At 39.1% G+C, this 24071-nt stretch overlaps 1 protein-coding gene across 1 annotated transcript in view; it reads right to left on the bottom strand.

The window, feature by feature from the left end:
* garnl3 (GTPase activating Rap/RanGAP domain like 3) overlaps positions 1-24071 on the bottom strand; it is a 75725-nt gene that overhangs the window by 9287 nt on the left and 42367 nt on the right. Inside the window, 24 exon segments of the mRNA XM_038733596.1 lie at positions 365-483; positions 1782-1889; positions 2241-2307; positions 2771-2929; positions 3974-4140; positions 4545-4661; positions 5455-5559; positions 5680-5706; positions 5840-5954; positions 6418-6492; positions 11089-11193; positions 11673-11788; positions 11892-11998; positions 12233-12278; positions 12528-12636; positions 15483-15586; positions 15688-15786; positions 16592-16667; positions 17279-17305; positions 17476-17539; positions 18984-19048; positions 20065-20183; positions 21883-21982; positions 23344-23418. Of these exon segments, the coding sequence (XP_038589524.1) occupies positions 365-483; positions 1782-1889; positions 2241-2307; positions 2771-2929; positions 3974-4140; positions 4545-4661; positions 5455-5559; positions 5680-5706; positions 5840-5954; positions 6418-6492; positions 11089-11193; positions 11673-11788; positions 11892-11998; positions 12233-12278; positions 12528-12636; positions 15483-15586; positions 15688-15786; positions 16592-16667; positions 17279-17305; positions 17476-17539; positions 18984-19048; positions 20065-20183; positions 21883-21982; positions 23344-23418 (2271 nt within the window).

Here is a 24071-nt window from a genome sequence, read left to right as displayed (position 1 = left end):
GACAGGTGAAACTGTGGTCTGCTTTAAATGATCTATGTGTATGAATTATGAGTGTATTATTGCATTGGAGCCATGCAGATTGCCAGCCATATTTCCCACCAGGGTAATAAAGATTGATTGAAATGAGAGAGCTGAGACGGCTACTTCTATAGACAACTGACTTCTAGAGTGGGGCCATCTAACACTGAACACTCACAAGCTAAAAGGGCTCTCGCTACAGTGAAACCAAGTTTGAGCACACCCAGTTTTGGACATAAAACAACAAAATATAAACAAAAAGGAATTATTTACAAAGTTGCAGTGTACATTGTTGACAAAAGCAGGGCATGAACATGATATTGGGTAAGCTGTCAAACATACTGACCCGTGAAGCAGCCAGCTGTAGCTCCGGGACCACGGCTGTGTACACAAGGTTGCCATTGACCACCAGTCGGATCTCAATGGAGTCCGTAGTGAAGGCCAGGATGTAAGGAAATGCACAAACTGCAAAGACAAAGACAATGAGCAGCAAATGATCAACAGGGGGCATCACTGGATAAACAAATAATTAAGACGTTTTCCAACTCACACAATACAAGACATTTAATAGATTACACATTCAGGTGTATACATATCCAGCAGATACAGAGCATGTTTCTGGCCACCTGCTGAATGAAAGTCCAGTATTCACTCTCCTCTTAGCTCTGTATTGGTCTCCACTAACTCCAAACACTGCAAATATCGGTCTCTAAAGCTGCTAAATGCTTCACTATGTTCACCAACTAGTCGCTAACGTTTTCTGTCTGCCGTTTGGGGCTGAGTAGCCTTTTGTTTTGGAGAAAACAGCTGCTTGTTGCACCTGCAAATGAGGCTGATGAGAGCAGTGAGAGTGAACCAAATATTTAAAGAAATGTTTTTTGGCTTTTTCCTTTTCCTTTATTGTGTTACATATATATTTTTTGTGCAAGTAATAGTTTTGCAAAGTGAAAAAGCCCAAAGTCCACCCCAAAGGGAGTTACCATCTCCCACAGAAAACACTGCTCCTGAACTGCTTGAAAACAGCTCCATTCAATTGTAGTCTAGCCTTTACTGTCAGGACCCGCCCTACTCTGCTTCTCATTGGCTAGTAGTCCTTAACTAGGTACTTCGCTCGTGCAACTCCCAGCAAAGATCATATAGAAGTGAGATACTTCACTCTGTAGGTAAAACGTAGCGGTCAACTCAAAAATACAAAACAACAAAAATATGGTGTTTCTTTTGAAAATGACACCATGTAAACCTATTCTGGAAACACCCCTAAATAAAATTATGAACATGAAAGTAAGTATAATATGACCACTTTAAAGTTACCGGTCGTAAAAACAAAACTAATGAGCTGAAAGACACTGAAATTCTCTGTAGAGCGGAGAGTAAGTACAGTGTAGGTTTGTCACTACTAATATTGATTTGAGTAACGGAACAATTGCTTTCAAACCGAGGCTCTCTAATACATTTTATACTTTTTATTACTCAGCACATTTTGTTATTGCTTATTTTAGTGCATCTGTGAGTATGTGTGTGTAAAAAGAGGGCATAATGGATGCACAGCAACCCAGAGCAGGCAGGGTTACAGGTTTAGTACCAATTGTGTTCACTTTTCATCAGCTGTTGCATTAATAATAACATGCACAGACACACACACACACAAATAATAACATATGCCAATTGGAGGCTTGTGGCTACACATGGAGTTCCCATGGTGATGGCAAGCGCTGGCCAGGCCAGCAGGGTGGGGCCCGAGCAGTGTTGCCCTGGTAACCTACCAATAGCATTGGGCATCTGGTTCCAGCTGAAGTGGAAGTCAGAGGTGTTGGACTGGATCATCGGTGTGGAGCCGTTAAACGGACAAACTTTCTTATATGAACAAATATCTGCAAGAGTCACAGAGGAAACAGGTCAACTTTCAAATTAAATGATTTACTTTCTTCTGTTTACTGTTGTTTTTTTAGTCTGTGTTTTGAACAAGGAATGAATTTTATTGTAACCCCGCTATTTGTCCTATTATCCAGACATTTAAAAAAGCATACAAAAGCTAAAGCAGATGGCAGCTTTTTCATAATTTATCTCTGACTCTTAATATTCTGGAGAAGTCTGTGCAATGATTTTTATTCCAGAACGGTGCAGTGGCAGAGTACAAACATTAATGCTCAGCTTTGACAGCAGATACAGGGATCTGAATCAAATGACTGATCTTAAATGTTGAGGGTCAAAGACAGACTCACAGTTGTAACACAACAGCAGACCCGCCTCCCCATCTTCGTACACATCAATGGCTGCTACAAAATTTACCTGCAGGCAGAGACGAGTCAGTTAAGGGAATCATTTCAACAAGATCCAAAGGTCAGATAAGAGAATGTGGAAATAAGCAAACAACAGCATTAACAAATAGTGCCATGTCACTTACCCTCAAGACACAGGGTAATCATAAAGCAATAGAAAAGATATATTTCCACCACAGTTTGTTCTTATTTTGATTACTCTTTCAAAGGCGAAATGGTCAAAGCAGAATAAGACGGTTTATTAGAACAGCTGTTCATCCTCCAGCCTGCTCATTCATTTCTCCTCCCCAACTGCAGGCTGTGAATGACAACTTGTTGATTCAACCAAACAGCCTGGTAATCAGCAGGTAAATAAAGCGACTAACTGGGCCAATTGAAGGTCTCAGTTCTGCTCAACTTCAGCGAACATCACATGAAAGCAAATGAGAAAACCATCAGGGTTATATGTGTATGTGCGTGCATGTGTGCCTCACCCTGTTGGCGTCTACATGATGTAGCCGATAGGCATCTCCAGTGCTCTCATTGATCAGGTCAAACTGATGTTTGTAGGCAACACAGATCATATTGTCATTTTCCCCCGTCGGCCCGTCCACCAGCGCCATCACCACCGGTGGGTCACACAGACAGATCTCCTAATGGGTTATACATGAGAACCTTAGTGCTCACACACACGCAGATGGGTTTAATTACTTTAACAGACTTATAAGTTTGTCTGTGTAAAATATTCTCCCCATGTTGATGGGACATTCACAGAAAAAAATTACAGTGTAGTACAACATGAATTATTTTTCTTTGGTAGCTAATCATCCTCTTAGTTTTGGAACTACAATTCCCATAATTCTTTGGGGGGATATTGCTATGGATCATAGACTTTATCGCCAGTCTATATATTCATATGTTTAAAGTCTATGCTATGGGTTCAGTGAGTAAAACTATGAGCCCCATTTATTTAGCCTGTATTTGTTTACATTTTGGCATATTGGAGCCATTAAAGGTTTGTCAAATGAGCTATTTGCAGTTAATTTATGCGATGTACTCATGGGTGTACAGACAACTAACACTGGAATACTTTGAAAAAAAGTAAAATGTCATGATTCTCAGGCAAATTCTGGAGTTATGAGGAGCGTTTTTTTGTGTGGATTTATTGGACGCTTATTCGCTATTACACTGGAGAAAATGATATCCTTGGAAAGCACAAGTAACACTGCATCTAAAACTATGCATCATGTCTGTGTCTTGAGATTTAATATAATAGAATCTTGACTCCAATAAATAGTACAATTGTTGACGCAAATTGGAGCAATTAAGGTACTTTAAAACTGCCTTGAGCTATGTATCACCGCCACTGCTGCAGCTCCAACTGCTAACAGTGTTGGTAAGCAGGCCAAATCAGCGGGCCAAATACAATAACTAACTTCTCGTTGTTTTTTTGAACCCCTGCAAGTACCTGTCTCGTTCAAGCAGTATCCATGCCTCACTTCTCTCTCTCCCCACCCCCCTGCAACTACATGAATGTGAGAAGAGAGAAATAACTGGGATATCTAATATCTTCTTTTTATGCCAAAAGAGCTTTAAAATGGAATTAACATTTAATTATCCTATTCATTTATTAACTTGTGAGTTCATTTTTCCATACATTCATTAATTTTCACTCATTCCTGTAGAGTTTGTTGTACCCGTATGTACTGAAACTCCTCCACCGGTGAGTCTGGCCCCGTGGCGACAGCGCTGAAGCCTTCAAAACGTGGATGTTTCCTGGTGATGAGGAGGAGTTTGTTCCTGATGGCTGCTACTATCCTCAGCTCGGAGCCGTGGTGGGTGTTGATAGAGTACAAATGACAGCCTGGGACAAGGAAGAGGGGGGACAGAGATAGAGAGTACATCGGACATGTGTTGTGCTATAAGTGTTGTTCCCTGGCACCATCCCACAGATCAATACACCCACCACAGACACCTGGAAGGATACCAGCAGCAGGTCAAAGGTTGTGTGTTTGCACTACAAAGAACCTTCATAAAAGGTCAAAATATCTTGCTTTAGACTAATTCAATGTTTTTTTTTTCTGTTCATTCATTTCTGTTTAAATGTAGATATGGACACACACAATTGTGAACTTATCTTTTAAGTTCAAAATTGAGCTGAATTAAAATAAATTTCTCTAGATTACTGAATACTTTTCTTGTTTGATTTGGAAATCGATTTGCAGCGTGTGCAACCCTATGCATATTCTTGCATGCCCCGTGTCATACCTTTAGTTTTCTCTAGTTTATTCTCTCGACTGTCGCACTTGCTTCTGACGAGCTGCTTCTCCTCCAGGCCTTTCTTGAGCGTGCCAAGTCTGAACACATAGATCCGAGCATCCTTCCCTGGAAACAAAACCAAAGTCACTTCTGTTTCGCACGAAGGTTGCTTTTAATTTGCCATCTCTCTTTTAGCATCCTCCCACAGCCAGATAATTGTGTTTTACTGCAGGAGGATTACTAGAAGGCTTCTTAAGGCTCATGCTCTCTCACAAGCTTCATCAGAGCCCACACACAGTCGTGACAAATGCTTGCGCTGCCACCACATAATCACTATCAAAACCAAGTCATCCCCCTTTGTCAATATTAGAGATAGCTAATCATCTGCATGGCTATTAATTACGAGCTCTCCTGGTTGAAGCAAACATGAAACCAATCAGCGACCTGCTGTATATGGTATTTGTGGTGTTTTTTTTATGCTTGTATGTTTAAATTTTTCTCTCAGTCCTTTATAGCCTGCTACTCTCTCAAAGTCAATCTTGTCCTGAAGGATAAACAGACACTCACTCACTTACACACACACACACACACCCACAAACACACACAACAGAGATTGGTTCTCTATAGGTCAGCTTCCCCAGATCCCAGCCAGAGATCAATGTGTTCACTGGGACAATGGAGGTGGAAAGGGTAAGTATGTACTCATCAACACTGAGAGAGATGACAGAGGTGAATTAAGGGAGAGGAATGGGAATAATGAGAAAGAAGGTATGCTGTAAATACTGCTCTGCGGCAAAAAAAAAAAAAAAATTAATGAGGGGATGACAAAGCACGGATCCAGGGGAAGCAGTCTGTGCAGGGAGGAGGGTATCGGGGTTTGTTAAGCAGTTTCCTCCTTCTTCTTAAAGTCTAAGCCTACCTTTGTCAGCCCTGGTGATAAGCAGGTCCTGAGGTTCGAGAACGTGCATCTGCTTCAAGACGATGGTTTTGTCAAACACCTGCACGGGGGGCAGAGCCTGTGCCTCTGAAACACAACACACACAATCACAATAAAAAGACGGGTAAAATCTGAACTGAGGTTGTAATGTTTGTTGGAAAACCTCCTCGGAGCAAGAAGCAGAAGGATCGGTTGCGTGACACTCACCAGCGTTGGGCAAAGCTGGATCAGGGCCTGAAACGTGGACAACATCATTAAATTCATCATGTTAGCTGTTGGCATTCTGCTGAGTGCAATATTGAATGGATATGGATGGGTGGCTTTATTTTAGAGGACATAGGGAGATATTGATTACGGATGACCTCACCATCCAGAAGCATAACCCCCGCTGCGTCAGTGGCAACGAGCAGAGACTGACCCCAGGAGTCAGCACACACGATCTCATAGGGGAAAGTGCTGCAGAATGACTGGGACTCCCATGGCTACAGCATACGTTCACATGCAAACATACAGATACATGGCAAAATATAAATATAATACTTTTTTTTATACATGCAAGAAATTGCAGTACAGAGATGCCAAAGATATGTTTTAGGTAACTTAGAAACATTGTCTCCATTAGAAAGTGTTGGTCACAATTCTTTGTCAACCACTTTGATAAGAGCTCTTTCTCAGGAATGTTTCTTTATGTTTTGTGTTTATGTGGGAAAAAAAGATATATATATATATATATAGATATATTCTATATTCTATATATTTTAATCTCTCAAATATGGATACGTTTTGGCCTCAAAAAACATTATTGGTCGTGCTCTACTTGACTCATAAGCTGTTATGGAAAATAAATGTTTAAGTAAAATAACATTTTTAGTTTCAGTAAGAGATTAAATTACTTGTTTATATGAAAATGTATTGCAGTGAAATGTCTCAACGACATGCCCTCACCTCTTTTCTGCACAGGCCTGTGGTAACAAGGCTAGTTGGGGCATCTCCTCTCACAATAGTCTTCAGCTTCAGAGCCTAAACACAAAATGGCATCAGATATGACACACAACAAAGACATCCAGCAATGTATGCTTTGGCTTGCAGTACTGATCATTTACCTGTATTAAAGTAATACAAAAATGCATCAGTACAAGTAAACAGTAAAGATCCTGCGTTTACAGTAGGAGTACAGAAATATTACCAGTAAAATGTAATTAAAGCTTCAAAAGTAGAGGTGCTAATTTTGCACAAAATGGCCCCTGTGACTGATATATAATTATATATGACATTATCAGTGTTAATACTGATGTAAAGCTGTTAAGAAGCATTTTACTGTTGTTGCCGGTTGAAGTGGAGCTAGATTTAACTTCTTTATATACATTGATATTTTAGTCCAGGGTTTCCAACCGAGGGTTTGGTCTCCCTCCAAAGGGTCACATGATAAATGTGAATATTAGTTCTGCTACACAGAAAGTTGTATTTTCTCTAATATTAGCTTTTTTAAAATGAAATGTTTTGGTTCTTGAAACCATCTAAGGAGTTTGGTGAAACTGCTAACTACTCATTGACATTTAAAACGTGACAACTACAAGCTTGTCTCTATTTGGGTCACAAAAAAACAAAGAAATAACATAAATAGCCTAAATATACTTGAGCAAATATGTATTTAGCTACTTTTCATCACTTCTGGCTTGTTCACTTCACTTTAGGTTGCATGCATTGAGTGAGTACGTAAATTTACTGGTCTTAAAATAAATAATGTGCTTGATATTTAACCATCTTCTGGACAAGACATTTAAATCATGGACCAAGCATGTGAATCACGCATGTAAATGCATTACTAGGACAGCAGTGGTCTGAGATCGCTGAATTATGTACTTTGTATTTGATCACTAATATTTAACTAGCCTGCCATTGTTTCATATTTTCATGCCTATTAAGGCACTGAGAACTGTGACGACAGCTCACCGCGGTGGAAAGAATCTGGACAAACAGGCTGGCAGCAGTAAAAAAAAAACCGAGTCATAAAACATTAAATAAAAGGTGTAATTGCTTTAAGTTTCAAATAGAATACAATTTGTTCAAATGCTCAAGCAGCAACCATCTGATCAGATTGACAATTTCCACTCCAAGCTGCACAGCCGGGCATTTCTATTCACAACTCTGCATAAACTGGCAAACTGGAGATAATGAAATCAGTACCAAGGAACAGTACAATGGCTTAGCAGTGCAGTGTGCCATCCGTGAGAAAATTTCCATTTACAAAATGCATATTCTGACCTATCAGGCATCCATGAAAACATGAAATCATTGTGTATAATGTGCATCACACAATGAATGAACATACAGAGAGACGGTTTAGTTCAGGACAAATGCCTTGTCTCTGCAAAAACTGAATAATCAATATCTCAACTCGTCTACCTTCCTATGTTTTCATGCATTACAGCACTATGTGTTGCTGCATCGACTTTGTGTTTATAAGCAGAGAGCAACAGAAACAAGACAAAAAAGGCACAAAACATTGACATGAAGAAGAACGATGGTTAGCAAATACAGATAACAAACTAAATAAACAAGAGAGACATAATTGCTTTAGTAGCATAAACGTGTATCTTTAGAACTAATCCAAAAAAATGTGCCTGTGTCTGTTCCACAGTGTACGGCTGTGATGGCAAATACGTAATAGGTGTTTATTTTCAATGTAGACTGAAAAATTTACAGCTTTACTTGTGGGTTGTACTCTGGGCTTTGTGAGGTTAACAAATTTGGTAATCGAGCTATAAACTCGACCTACCTAAGTTTTAAAAGCAATCAGTAAAATGCTGAAATCAGTTTGTGACGGAATCCAGTGTAGCTTTGTAGGAGGTGGTTAGTCTGTACATCTGGCACCTGTTTAAACCCTGACGTGATATGTATGGAACCCTAAGAGAGGGTTTGCCTTTGAGCTATTAATACATAGGAACATTTAGATTAATAACTTTATCTTGTTTTGCATTTGGTTTGTGATGGTAAAGGGACTTTTAAGGGTAATTTCTGATTCATTGTACTTACATTATATTTGTCTGTCCTGTAAGACTTTCTTTACAGACACATTTTCTGCAGGGGCTTTAGGACACCATCAAAACATATTTAGTTTAAGTTGAGGCAGTCTGAAACATTGTCAGGTACATCGCATCCCAACAGGTTGCATATTTGTCCAAATGAGATTTATTATCTCACAAACCTGGAACTAATTATTTCCATTTCAGTCACCATATCCCATTCTTTACACACTTTTCTTCTTTGTGTTTTCAGACTTTGTTCATGTGTAATTATAGTTACGTCAGCACCCAGAACAGAGGTATAAGATTGTTACATCAGCCTGGTAATGACTACTGAACTGTGGCTCAGAGTAAAAAGAGTCACAGATTTTGCTCATAAATGAAAGAGGCTAGTTTTTCAAAATCTCTGTAGCTACTCGAACAACCGCAGTTTCTCGATTTGGCTCGTCATTGTCTCAAAATTTAAAAATTCACTGGTGCTGGTAGGTAAGTGTGTATGGGCGGATGTCATGTTTTTCAGCAAATGACAGGAAATCTGTGTAATGTTTTCTCATTGTGAGTTAAGCACCTCAAAGCTCGAATTGTCACGCTCTGCCGGTTGGCCATCCTTTGTGTTGCACTTTTGAGTTTAGTATCTGCCTTAGTATGTTGAGTTTTGGGTTTTGTCCTATCTAGTGTCCAGTATCTGCTATATAGTCTGTTGTGTTTTGAGTTCCTCTGAGTTATTGTGTGGTCAGTTCGTTATCTGTTATTTAGTTGGTCTTTGATTCCATGTCATGTTCTTAGTCTTGTACTTTAGTTCATGTCTTTAGTGTTTACTCCGGGTCTTGTGTTCTCTGTTAAGCTCTGTACTGTGTTCTAGTTCTGTGTTCTGATATTTTGTAACATGTGTGCGTTTCTGTGTTGTCGCTTATTCACTCTGCCCCAGGTCTGCTTGTCATGTCAAGTCTCTCTGTTTTCCTCTGCTCTCTCTCTCTCTGCCTCGTTAGTCTCATGTCTGTCACCTGTGTTTCTCCCGCCCTGCTCGTTAGTCCCTGTGTGTGTGTTAGTGTGTGTGTGTGTGTGTGTGTGTATATACCTGGTGTTTCTGTCTTGTCTTTGTCCGGTCATTGTTCATGTTACCCCCCCAGTCTGTCGTGCGTGAACTCTCTGCCTGCCTGTAACCAGCCTTGCTTGTCTTGTCTCCCTGTACTTTTGGATTTCTGTTAGAATCACCTTGTTTTTTGGACTCTGTTAACCAGCCACTCTGTCAGTAAGTGTGCTCGCCTTTAGTTTGTTTTCCCTCAATAAACCCCCGTTGAACTATACCTGCTCCGCTCTGTGTCCTGCGTTTGGGTCCTCCAACCTGCCTCCACACCACTAATTGTGACACTAATCTTAAGTGTTCTTCATAAGAGAAGCTGATCAAACCAGTATCACATCCTCCGGTCATTTCCCTAGTTAACACCAAACACGGCCTTTTGTACCTTGTGCTTTAAAGCATGAAAACATAATAAAAGTGAGTTGCTGTATTAAATGCTCTCCATGATATCATTTGTGTACATGATAGTTTTGTGCTTATCATATGCCTATAATAATTAAGCATTATGTTTTTTTTTTTGTTTTTTTTACACCTAACAGATCTTAAGAACCTGTGTTGGACATTTTATTTTGAAAATATCCATCTCACGTTTCAAAATCCTACTTTTGTCTCCCTCAGTTTTAGTTTCAAGTTGATTTTTTTTACTCTGTCTCTCTGAACATTTTAATCTTACTGTGCATTCACTATAGTTCAGATGAGAGAAGTTTGACTTGATAATGCACTAATCTTAGTCGCCTTCAGTTATTACAGTGTGTTCAAAGCAATGAGCTTAACGTGCAGCGAGTGGTGGAGTCCTCAGTGTACTTTTTCTTGCCCTCTTTTTGATCATGCTACAAACCTGTTGCCTGACCTCATCACTGGATGCTGTTGGGCCTGTATGCAGCATGAAATGAATCCCTGCAGACACAACTCAAGGCTGAAAAGGAGTACTGCCCACTACATTTCTCAAGACTAGACTTTTTAGTCTATATTTGAATTTCAGCTAGAGTCAAATGTAAGATGGTAAAGCTCAATTTGTAGAGAAGATGAGGCAAATTGGTGGGTAAAGTTAAAGTTCTTTTAGCAAGTATGAGATTGGAAAAAGGACTGACTTTGGCTATAAAAACAGTTTTTGTTGGAAGACACACTTGAAAAAATCCTTTAAGTGGTGACAAATCAGTTAAATGATATAGTGAATGAATGAAATAGACAGCACATAAAAGTGACATGATTTATTGTGTTATTTTAATATTAATTTAATTGAGGCAGTTACAAAATGTGAATATATAATGCAAATTTATAACAAGCTAAATGCTAACTGCTGATATCATACTTAATGATAGCAATAATCAACATCTGTGTTTAAATGTGCATCTAGGTTTCTTCAGGTGTGTCCATGTATGCTGTTTGTGTGTGCCCATCATTGTCTGGGTGTGTATCATGGTTTGGTGCGCATGTGGATATTACTGCAGAGCCATGGTTGGCTGGTAATACTGTGTGTGTGTGCTTGCGTGTTTATTACTTTGTTACCTGGCCTATTCTGACAAATTCGGCTTGCCGTGCCTCCTCCTTCTTGCGTGCCGACTTTGGAGACTCAGGCAGCACGTCGCTGAAGGACCGCCGGTTCAACATGTTCTGGGGAGAAAAAGGAACCTAAACGTGGCACACCAACATCCAAAATGTGGCACACACACGCACACACACATACACCACACATACAGAGGAGAAAAGAAAGCAGAAAGGGGTCTTAAGAGACTGACCCTGGCAGGGGGTGAGAACAGCAGAAGTTAATTGTCATATTAGGAGCAACATTGAAAGGAGTGAAATAAAAAACAATGGAAACAAGAAAAGTGATAAGAGATGTGATGAGAGAGAGCCCTGCTGAGAAAGTCCCTGCTGAGAAAGTCAGCATTGCAGTAGTATCCAGTGTGGTGCAGTATGCAGAGGCAGAAGGCTGCAGTGGAATATAGCAGCTCACAACTCAGCACTAGCTACAGTCGCTGCCACTGACTGAAGTGACAAGGAGCAGACTACTTGGATGGCCTAAAAGTACGTCCATGAACGGACAAGAGCAGGTCTCTACAATAAAATGGTGGTCAGCAATTCAGCTGTACCTTGTACAGGTCAGGCATGAGGTCTTGGTAGAGCGAGCGGATCAACATGTCAAGGGTCCGCTGGCGCTTCTGGGCAAATGTTGGCGTCTCCAGTGTGGCTTTCTCTCCATTGATTACTACAGGAGATGAAGCAAGATCAGATTAGAGAAAAAAACGACATCGGAATGATGCAAATGTATTGCTATATTCTAATGATATATTGTAATGTTTTTTTCTTACATTTGACTAATAAAAAGTCCCTGAATTCTTGGTGATCAGTAAATACAGGTGGAGAAGGGAGAGGGGGTCCAAACAGTGGAACACTCTCCTCTGAGAATATCTTCAACCTGTGACAAGGAGCAGATATATAGCATCTCTCTTACACTTACAGTGGATGAAAGAGCACATCCAACAGTATGGTAAAGTAAAGCCAACTACTCTTTTTAATTGAGGACATCACAGAAACCAAGAGGACATAGCAGTTAGAACTAAAGTGAGTTTCTTAGGTAGTGAAAGTCAAAAGCAGCTGTTACACAGTCTGGACTGAAACCGTAAACCACAGTATTAATCAAAACACTCACCTGTAACTGTCATTCTGGCTATTATACCTAACTAATGCAAAAATATCTGGAAGTGAAGTGAAGTAAAGGAAACATATTATATAGGAAACACAAGAGCAACCCATATATATATATATATATATATATATATATATATATATATATATATATATATATATATATATATATATATATATATATATATATCTTCATTAGAGGGCCGAAGTGATATGTGTTTAAAAGCTCATCTGAACATGGTTCATGTTGCTGATTACCACTTCATTTCTCTGGCAATTATTTTCTATGTGAAGGATACGGGTGAAGTGCGATCGGATCATTGACGGTTTGAAGGACGATGACGCGTCATCCCCTTCCTGGAAAACTATGGTAACAATGTCATTTCCAATATGTCTCTTTCTCTCCACCTGCCAGGGGACAAGCCAAAGAGACACAAGATGAGGAAAAAACAGCATCTTAACCTTGGTACCTTGTGATTCATGTGTTCCAGGAACTGTCTTTAAATCGTCTTTAAACCTGCAATTATTGATTTTAAGGTCACTTAGGGACAAAGCAACAACTGTAAACACAACATTGATGTATTATCACCTTATAAAGTTGTTACGGCTAATTAGTTAGCAAACAACTGCCTATTTGCCCATCCAGCACACACAGAGCAAAATTAGTATTCATAAGGAGTCGTGTATGTGTGCACCTAATAAATGTAAGTACAATATTCACTCTCACTTTAGCTCTGTTGGTCTACACCAGGGGGAACTGTCGAGACAACTGTGCTCGCTCATTGCCATGGATTGAGTGAGTTATTACTGTGGGTTACAACTTGAGCCCAATTTTTCAGCCTATATTTGTTTTCATTATGGTAAATTGGCACCATTAAAAGTATGCCGACTTACCTAAAAGCAGTCCTGGTTTGCAATGTACCCATGCATGTAAGACAACTATTAGAGGATAGTGACATGTTTTTAAGATACTGAAGAAAAGTTAAAAATATGATAATTCCCAGGCAAGTAAAAGGGTTATAAGCATCTTTTATCTATGATTCCTAAGCAGATTTCTGGATGTTTAGTCATGATTAGTCATTAGATAGTCAGCAATATCGATATCCTCGGAAAGTCTAAGCAACAATGAATTTAAAAATACGTATAATGTCTGTGTTCAAATTTGACTGAGTTATGACTGAGTCTCTCAATAGAGAGATGCACCTCACAGGTTGAAAACTTCTGGTCTACACTAACTCCTGGGTGATATATCTGGCTGTTTAGCTGCTTAATGCTCTGTTTGGTGCAGGGAAGCTAGTGTTAAGTGCATATATATGAACTTTGTCACTAAAATAGCTGTCGATAGAGTTTAGAAACTACGCTAATAAGAGCGGTGAGAGTAAATTGGAACAGTAAAGCTGCGCACTGAAAAAACCCCAAAACAATTAGCTGAAAGTCACTAAAGCACTCAGTAGGGCTGAGGGGATCTGTAGAGTCAGGAGATAAATCTCTGTGGGTATATCATTACGAGCAACGTGTTTCACATTACGAGGTCATGTCATCCACTGTTAACATAGAAATATTAATAATAGCATCTTAAGTGAAGTAGTCTGCATCACTCTGTTGATGAGGTACTGGGTAAGGCTGCTATGTTGGGGAAATGTGTGTGTGGAAGAGGGTGTCATTCTAACAGCAAAGATTTTCCAATCTCTCAACACTTAAAAACACTATGAAAAGCAGTGATAATTTCAAGTCTTTGATCTCAACACAGGCAGCAACATCGAGCACATCTCCTGTCCCACCGGTTTATTTGGCCATTTCTATTTTTATATATTTTTATTTGTATTTCTGTTCCAGAAGAAGACATTTCAACAACCACAACCCTTTGGCTTGCCGCTCCATCAAGTCCAAATGAACTTGCTCATCCATTCACTCCAGTTGATTTAAGAGACAGACGGCTATGAATTTACCTCTGAACAATCGTCCTTTTTATTTTAATCAGCACATAGAATTTCTTCTAGCATTATCCCCAGGATGAACTTTTTTATCCCCACTACCTGGAAGGCTATACACATAGCAAAATTGTAACGATGCTTTTCTTTACAGCACTTCTGGGTTGTGGGGTGAAATGACAACTTCACCAATTAAGCTGAACTGACTTTACATTGCAGAATGACTCTTTACTCAGGTGTGAAATATTCTTCTTTCATATGGCTGCACTCTGGATGGGAGATGAGTAAGAAATCCAATTATGTGTCAGATCTGCAAAGCACCAGGCCTTTTAAGTCATACTAATACTAATATTGGCATTACAGAATCGAGCAACAGTAACAGTCTCCTTTTCTTTGTAAAGTGAGCACATTTTGTCCTGTTGGCTGCCATTGTTCTGGCTTAATATCACTACACTGTTAAAGTGGAGTCTTTTCTCAAAAAAATGACAGCGAGATGAAGACCTGTTTCTGCAATTTGTCTAATACCAAGGGCACCCTGGTGGATCATCTGGTCGAACACATACCATTACGGCTGATTCCTTCCTGCAGCTGCCCGGGGTTTCGATTCCAACCCGGGGCCCTTAGCTGTCTCTCTCGTCTTTCCTGTCTCTCTCTGCAGCTGTCACTATTTAATAAAGAAGGCAAAAATGCCCCTAAAAAATCCTAATTTTTTTTTAAATGTAAAAGTCAGTGTTCTGGTGTGCTAATGTTTAGCAGGTATTACATTTATCATGTTCACCACCTTAGTTTAACATTTTCTAATGAGTGCTTAAAAGTACAGCTGAGACTAATGGGAATTTAATACATTATGCACGTATTTAAACATCAAACAAAGTATTATAATTAAAATTATGACCAACGTTATTACAATTCATCCTCAGGGGAACATGAATGTCTGTACCAAACTTCATTGCAATCTATCCCATAGTACATTATATACACTCAAAATGTCAACCTTGTGGTGATCAAGGGATCACCAAGATCTATAGAGTTCATCCTCTGGGGACCATGAACGTCTGTAAAAAAAAACCTTGTCAAAGCATTTAATTGATGTCAAGCTATTTCAATTTGAATCTGTTGAGACATAAAAGGACATCAGTAGTCAGTAGGATTCATCTTCAGGGGATCACGGATGTCTGAATCAAATTTCATGTCAATCCAGTTGATATTCCATTCTGGGCCATAGTAGTGGACCAACTGACATTGCCATCCCTTTAGTGTGGCTAAAAATAAATAACTATATAACAGGAGAAAACTAAACTAACTAAACACAGAGAAACCCACCTGCTGTTTGTTCTCTTTAGAGTAGGGTAACATGGTGGACACATGGAACATCAGCTCATGGCCCTGATACACTGTGTAGATGGACTTAATTCCTGTAGTGTCATCTGCAAAAAGAGACACGAGACACAAAGACGAACATATTTAAAGGCCTTTACTTTAAAATTATGTTAATGTAATGTGATTCAGCCGATGTGAGATCTCTTACTCTTGGTGTCTAACCCTCCGCGGTAACCTGCCCATCCCTGCAGCGTAATGGAATCACCCAGCAGACTGAGAAACTTATCAAAGCTTTCACTCCCCGTCTCTGAAACAAACACAGGACATTTATTTGAGCAGATAGCTTATATTGCTGTATATACTATTTTGATATAGGGATATATATATATATATTATATATATATGAGATTTTGGGAAATACACCTATTCGCTTTCTTTAAGTTAGATGAGATTGATTCCACTGTCACATTTGTACCCTAAGTATGAAGCTTACACCAGCAGCTGCTTAGCTTAGCTTAGCATGACTGGAAACAAAGGGAAACAGCTAGCTTGGCTCTGTCCAAAAGTAACATAATCTAACTAGAAAAGCCTCTAAAGGTGGCTCATTAAAATGTTATGTAGCTGTTTGTTTTTGCACTTTATGTTTTTGAGTACTTTTTGTTTTTTGTTATTTTTTTAACCAAAAATAGCATCTTAGTTGTTCTTTGTTCCTTTTCATTCCTCTGTATTGCTGGTACATGTGGCGAAATTGTCCAGAAAGCTGACTTTGACTTGTATTTTGTTTATTGAATCTGCACAAAACATTTGTCAATATGACACATTTATCTCATTTGTTTGTCTTGGCTAGGTGCAGTAAACAAATGAGATACAAAAAGTTATTAAGTGAGCTTTGGAGTTGCTGGTAGGCAGTCGTTATACAGAACCAGGCAAGTTATTTCCCCATTCCCAGTCTTTTATGCTCACCTAAACCGCTACCTCCTGCTTCATATTGAATGGACAGATATGACAATTAATTCAATCTTCTAACTTTTGACAAGTGTTTCTCCCAAAACGTCGATCAATTCTTTTAATAGGTTTGGATACTGAAAAAAGTTGAGTATGGAGGGATTTACCATTGCTAAACATCTCGTCATCTGTGAGCTGTCCATCTTTGGCATACAGGACACCAAATTTAAAGTTGACAGAACCCTACAAAATGATAGTTGGGTTCACATTATGAAATTACTTACAATAACAATAAAATACAACAATTTACAATAAAATTTACATTTAATATTATTTTCTATTGACATACAGTGCTTATATTGTAAGAAATCTACACAGAGAATGTAAAAAAAGGTGCAACATATACACAATAGGTAATCCTAAATGCTAATTATCAGTCTTAGAACAAAGATACACAGAGAGAGTAATTATACAACATGAAGACAGGATTAATAGCATGCACTGTGCAATTACATAACAGAATATAAAAATGTATGAAGATGGCACATATTAGAATGTACGTGGTTTGAGATATATTTAATACAATTTTCCTGTAAGATTTAAGACAATTTTAAAAATAGTTTTTCAAGATTATGGCAGAGACCTTTACCAGATAACAAAATCTATAAAGAATCAAAAAAGCAGGTATCTGTTTTGGTATGTATGTATGTATGTGAATGTGACTGGAAAGCTAAAAAAAAGAAAACCAAGCAAAAGGGCATAAAATAAGTAATTTCTTAACAAATGCCAGAACTCTACAAAAAACAATCAATGAATAAGCTAAACTGTACTGTGAAAGCAGTGTCATCCCATACCTCCTGTTCCTCCAACACCAGCAGATCCTGAGGAAAAAGGACACAAAAATTATGGATCACACAGACCAATTCTCCAGGTAGAGATGACACAGCCTGAAGATATTATACAGTTTAGGTGCCGCTGATCAGGCCTGGCATGAAATGGACCTGTGCAACATTTCTTTAAGAGCTGGCCAATGCTCTGGCATTAGTCTTACCTTCTGAATCTCCGGGTTGAGGATCTCCCTGGGGCCTTTCTCAAACCTGTCCATGTTCATTGCACTGGTAGTAAGGAGAGGAGGAGGAGGAAAAGGAAGAGTAAATGAAGTAGCAATGAAAAAAAAGAAGAGAACGGAGTGTTTAGGATCGATGGAAGACAAATAGCCCAAAGGGTTACACAGAAAAATGAGCGAGAACTGATACAGGGGATTTTTAAAACATGCAGTGAAACTACAGGAGCAATGTTGTCAAACTGGGCAGTTTTCCGTGCAATTTGGCTTCTTTGATATGATTGGGTCGGTAAAGTAGTAAAAATAAGACAGCTTGTGATGATGTGGGCTACTTTTTGTACCATGTGGGATGTTTTATTTCCCCTAATCAAAAGTTAGAATACATTCTAATCCATTCCTCTCCTATAACAGCAGGCCAACAAGCAATGACTGATAACTAATGCTGAAACAATTGCTCTGATTAATGAATTAGAAGAACGACAGAAAATTGATCAGCGACTATATTGGTAGCTGGTGAATCGTTTTAGTCTTTTTACAACTAAAAATGCTAAATATTCTCTGGTTCCAGCTTCTCAAATGTGTGGATGTGCTGCTTTTTTATTATATGTTACAGTTGACTGAATATCGTTTTGGACTGTTGGACAAAACAAAAAATATAAATACATCCACTTGGGCCTTGTAAAATTATGAGCATTTTACACGATATACTAACATTTTATAGACAAAATGGTTAATCTATTAATTGGGAAAATAATCTGCAGATTAATCAGTGAAAATAGCCATTACTAGCCCAATTGACTTTTCAGTTCCTCATAACTACGCTAAAATTGTTTTTCCCATTGAAATTATAAATTTTACCTACACTACATAATAAAGGCCTTGTAAAAAGCTGTTACATATGATCATGTAAGTGACTTTTTACGTAAGTAACATTATCTAAAAGACTTACTGTAGTGGAGATGTGTCATTATTTTAACCATGATTTTGAGTTCACCTACAATTCTGATAAAGCAGAAACCATGAAGTTTGACAAATTTTTCTTCTTGCACTTGTCATGTGGGCAAACACAATAATGCCCATTACTGATAAGTATGTTTACTGTTGGATGGACTGGACTGTTGGCAAGCATATTTTGAGACCAAGTTGCGTGTCTGTATTTTATTTTAGCAAAATAATATCGTACCCTACTGGACAGTTAAAAACGTATAACTTCTTTTAGATCTCCATATACAGTATAGATGATATTTTGTTAAAATAACATACACAAGTTGCTTGGTCGCAAACACTTAACCTCAATAAAAGTGTAACATATCTATCTTCAGTGGACATTAGAAACTTGTTTCATTTAAGGCAGTTGGGAAATTTGAGGCTCTGATTGGGTTATTTGGTGTAAGTCACATCTGGCAACACTGTATGCATGTCTTTATGTCTCAGCAGCAGCATGAGATAACCAAGAATAACTGTGTCAGCTTAGACCTCCAGGCTGCACTTCTCACCTTAGGATGGACTTGACTGATAGTGTTTTGGTTGGGCTGTAGGGGAGGCTGATCTTCAGAGTGCCCTGAGCGAACAAGAATGACACACATCAGGGATTACAAACTCTTAGCACCGTGGGCTTCAATCACATTTTCTCTGAGGACTCACTTGCTCAAACCTGTTGTTCATTTATGAAAGAATACCATGTAAAATCAGGATTGCCCAAAAGAAATTCACAACATATTTTTCATAGAATAATTGCAGAGGATCAAATTAAACCAGAAGAGCTGTTCAAGCCAAACAAAGTTGTTCTGTTCAACGACAACAACAACAACATCCTGTACCAGTTAGAGAAGGACAGAAACAAGATAAATCAATGTGATCAGGCAGCGGAGGTGCATCACCCTAATCAGGTTCCAGATGAGGCTGAAGGCCAAAATTAGATCCAAGCTATCTTGGTCATGGAGCTAAGTCACGACACTACAAACACACAATATGGAACATGCATCTCTCACACACACACACACACACACACTAACACACACACACACACACACACACACACGCACACACGCACACACACAAACGGTGACTCAAAAGTGGAGTGGCATAGTTCCTCAAGATGCCATTTTGTGCCTTCTCATATTTAGATTGCAGAAAAACGTACCACCTACGACTGGAAAATGTTCACGTTTAAGCTCCATTTGAGCTCCAAATGTTTCAGTACCTTCCTTTCTGTTGGTGAAAGATCCTGTGAGGCAGTGATGCACAATAACTGAGTACATTAATTACACTTATGAGGTGCTTGTACTTTACATGAGTATTTCCATGTCATGGTTTATAGTAATTTTCAAGGGTAGACAATGAAAATAACTTTGTGTAGCAGAACGTTTTTCTTTTTTTATACCTCATTAGAAATCCCCCCCCCCCCCAGATTTATATGTATAAAGTAGTTAAAAGTAGCCACACCTCCATCAGCTACAACAGTAAGATGTTTGAATGCAGGACGTCTTTATAGTGTTGTATTGCTGCTTTTACTTAATTAAAGGATCCGAGTAATTCTGCCACTGCTGCAGTGAGGTGTGCAGATGGTGAACTCACCGTCTTTCTCCAGAGGATGGCTCTGTACTGAGGAACTCGCTGGTTGTTCTGGTCTGAGAGGACGACTGACAGGTAGAAGGGATTCTTCTCTGCATCTGTACCCACATAGTTCTGGTGGACTGAGGGAGACAAAGTGTACAATGTAAAATGTACAGATGAAATTATACATGCACATTGATATTTTCATTGTGACATCCACACATGTTAAATATCCAAACAGTGATCAGAGAACTTAAGTTTTTCATTTAGGTAGAGTATTTTTTCTTAAAGTGACTGATTGCATTCTCTCCCACCAAAATGTTTAGGTATTCAGCTCTCCTTTTAATCCCCTTGTTGTCTTGGCTTGTCTTTCTCTGCCTTTTTGTCCTCCTTCCTACCCATTCTTTCATTATTTCCTGTGTGACATAGGCACAGACAAAGATCTCCTGATGACACCACAGCAGAGTCACATATTCATGCCTCTGCCTCTTCGGTTCACAGGGTAACATCTTCTGGAGCGGCGCCGAACAGACCTCCAAACCCAATTAGATCTCTTCCTGTATTGCTGTCCCTTTGTTTGTCCTCCTCTGATGCTTTCCTTTCCTCTATTGTTGTCTTTATTCCACAATTTCACTTACTTTCAATTTTTGGTTTTTAGCTCTCTTTATTCTCCATCAGCCATGTTTTTGCAATTATATACTTATTGGTTTAGACAGCTGGAGCTTTTCTCTGTGTGAGAAGAAAGCACATTGTAATCAATCAGGAATTCAATGCAACAGGGACACAAACGAGGACAAACTGTTTTACTGTTTTTCACCTAATCATTAAGAAACTGAGAATCCAAGTCATTGTATTGGAAGTGCTTATGGTCAAATAATTGGCCTGGAGTTCGTAATGTGCTGTGTTGTACTATGCAGTCAGCTCTGCTCAGGCTGTGAGACACAGATGGCTCAGCTGCAGTCCAAACAGGTTGAGCCAACTTTCTGGAGACATGGCTCTTTTTAAACTGCCCATGCCATAGCATGATTAGACCCTGGCTAGAGGAGAAAAGGCGTTTCTTCTTCCACTCGCTGACTTTTTTGCTGTCTGACTTTCCTTCACAATTATCTCCATGCATGTCGGCCTCTGTCCTTTATCTCAGCCTTTCAGCTGAAGGCAGTCTTCCTGATTCAAGTCACGGTAAAGAGATCTGGACAATGATCTTTTGTTGCACAACTTGCTGTGCCGCCTACAGTGCGATTCTGAGAACAGGTAGGGTGTTAATGAGGATGGTGAGAGGATGAGGGTCATAAAGGTGAAGGAACAGGTGACCCATTCTAATGTATTGCCTTAAATGAGTGGTGCAGCATGAGGACAAGGCTGACTTTATAAGATAAGAAGCATCATGTGGACCAGGGAAGAAATTCAGAGGATGTTTTATTTTTACAGCATCTGAGAGCCAGCTTATAGCCTCACCCTCACCCTCTGTCTCTCTTTTTCTATCTCACACTTACACTGCTTCCTAACTGGAAGTGGTGCGAACAAGCAAACATCAGACTTTCCTAATGAAAATGTCCTAACCTGCTCCGTGCATCAGCGAACAGGCTAAGAGATATGTCATTTGTTTGAAAAAGTCACTTGCCCTGGTCCTATTTTGATCTTGCTCCACCTCCAACCTATTTTCATTGTTCAAAATTGGCGCTGACGTCCCTGATGTTTCTGTTTCCCCTCCAGTCAACGATCTATCCGCTAGAGTTCGCTTGGTTGCTGTATGTTAGGAAGCGATGTTCCTCCATGTGTGAGTATGTGTGTTTTTTCTTTTTAAACAACAGCAGTAAACAACAGCAGAGCAGCACTGACCTTTTCCCAGGAAGTATTTAAAGAACCATCTGGTGTGGTACTCTGGATTCTCCAGATGGACATCGGTTCTCCTCCAGGTTCCTGGAGTGTAGTCCAAAGTCTGTTTGTCACAGACACAAATGCACACATAATACAGTATCATCATGATGGTCACAGCTTGAATCTCAGCAGTCTTCTCAGTGGAAAACACTATGCAGCAGTACTGATTAGAGTACAGGGCAGGAAATCAGATACAGCCAAAAGCATGTGCTCAGTAATCTACAGTCAATCTTTATGGTGTTATTGTTGTATCATGATGTAAATAATCCTAGAGGAGGCGGAGATTCTCAATTAAAGCTGGAGGGTTAAAGTTTTATTTTATATAACATAAAATTATTCAAGAGTAGATTTGCACCAAAATGAGTGCTGAGGCAGATGCTCATACTAGTACATTTATCAATATAACACACAACATTGGCATCTTTTGTCACTATGCTAATGAAGTTTTTTTTGTGTCTGGCATATGTGTTACCCTGATGGTTTTTTTTATATATGCATAGAAGTTTTTTTTATGCAGTACAGACAGTATCAAAACTCATTAATGTTGTCATGATACCCCTTTGCCAGTTTATATAGTAGTATAGTTGTGAGCACTAGACTGAATTTACTATCCTTGAATAATGTTTAGCAACCAGAAAAAATAAACTCTCCTACATTTAACAAATAAAAGTAAATATGAATCTGAAAATAACAAATCCATAGTATATCAGTGGTTGGATCTCATAACCCCTCTGATATCTCTTTAAACCTATTGGACTGGTCCTCACCCCCACATTGGGAACCACTTCAATAAGAAACTATGGTAAATCATACAGGTAGCTGCACAAGTCAGTCAATGGCATAATTCAACAATAATAAAAATTATTAATAATAATAATGTTTGTATGGAGCCATGCTAGCTGTTTCCCCCTGTTTACAGTCTTTGTGCTAAGCTAAGGTATTCATTTCCTGGATGTAGCTTTATATTTTGCATACAGACATTAACAGACATTAATAATAATATGTCAAGATGTCTGATCACCATTTTCACAAAGCAACTCGCACATGTACAAAGACACAAGAAAGTTGCTGTCTGAGTAACACAAAAAAAGTACGGCTATTTCTGATATTTTGTCCATTTATTGAGGTTAGTGAATCTGTGCATCTCACATCTCCTCACTTCGTTTTAGTGCTGTATCAGCGCTAGAGAACATTACCATTCCGGTAAAGACCAATTACATCTAAAAAGCAATAATCATCTTGGGATGATTAGTGTCTAGCAATAGTGTCTAAAGGGGAGGAGAATTCCAAGTGGAATAATCTGCCAATGGCAGGCTTATACTCACAGCATACATCCTGTGAACCAGACTAGTAAAAGCAAGACAGGGTTGAGTGGATAGGTTGAATGCATGTGTGTACAAAAGTGTATTTCATTGTATGTACCTCATCTGATGAGCCATTCTCCACCCTGAAGCGTCCTGCCCTCTGAATGGCCCCATCTGCGTCACTGGAAATTAGCTTAGAGGGTGACAGAGAGACAGAAAGAGGGAGACATGTTTAAAATAGACGCCTGACAAACCATGACTTGTGGCAGACAGTAATAAGCAGGTCACAAATACATTAGAGCTGGCTATCATCATGGACAAAAGAGGAACCACGGCGGACACATCACCTCCACGTGACAATAGCAGCATGAGTCCTACTACAAACATATCTGTGTTCCCCTGTGTTTATTAACAACATCTTCAAACTTCTTTAATCATCAATAATTACTCAAGTCATTGCAACGATTTCTTCAACTCTCTTTGCTGTAAAACCTGTTTTTATGCTCTATTTTTTTCAATTCTAGCATCTGTCACTGTCTACTTAATCGCCCCAATTATCTGTCTCTTGCTGACTTGCCTCTCTTTACTACAACATTGGAGAGGAGACATTATGAGAGTGAAATGGGACAGTTAATGATAGTGGAAGAGTGAGCTAAACAAGAGAGGGCAGGGGAGGAGAACACAATGCATCCTGTGTAAGTACATATAACTTCAAGAAATGATTTGGTGTTTTGGGAAATACAGTAGGCCATGCTTACTGGCTTTCTTACAAAGAGATTCCCAAATAACCTCAGCACTCGTAACGTTGAAATTATTTAAGTCAAAGGTAAACAGAAGAGGAGCTGT

Source organism: Micropterus salmoides, unplaced genomic scaffold (assembly GCF_014851395.1).
Source record: "Micropterus salmoides isolate LMB-PRFRI ecotype aquatic unplaced genomic scaffold, ASM1485139v1 Ms_hic_scaffold_20, whole genome shotgun sequence".
Taxonomy (NCBI): domain Eukaryota; kingdom Metazoa; phylum Chordata; class Actinopteri; order Centrarchiformes; family Centrarchidae; genus Micropterus; species Micropterus salmoides.
This window is presented reverse-complemented; position numbering and strand designations above follow the sequence as displayed.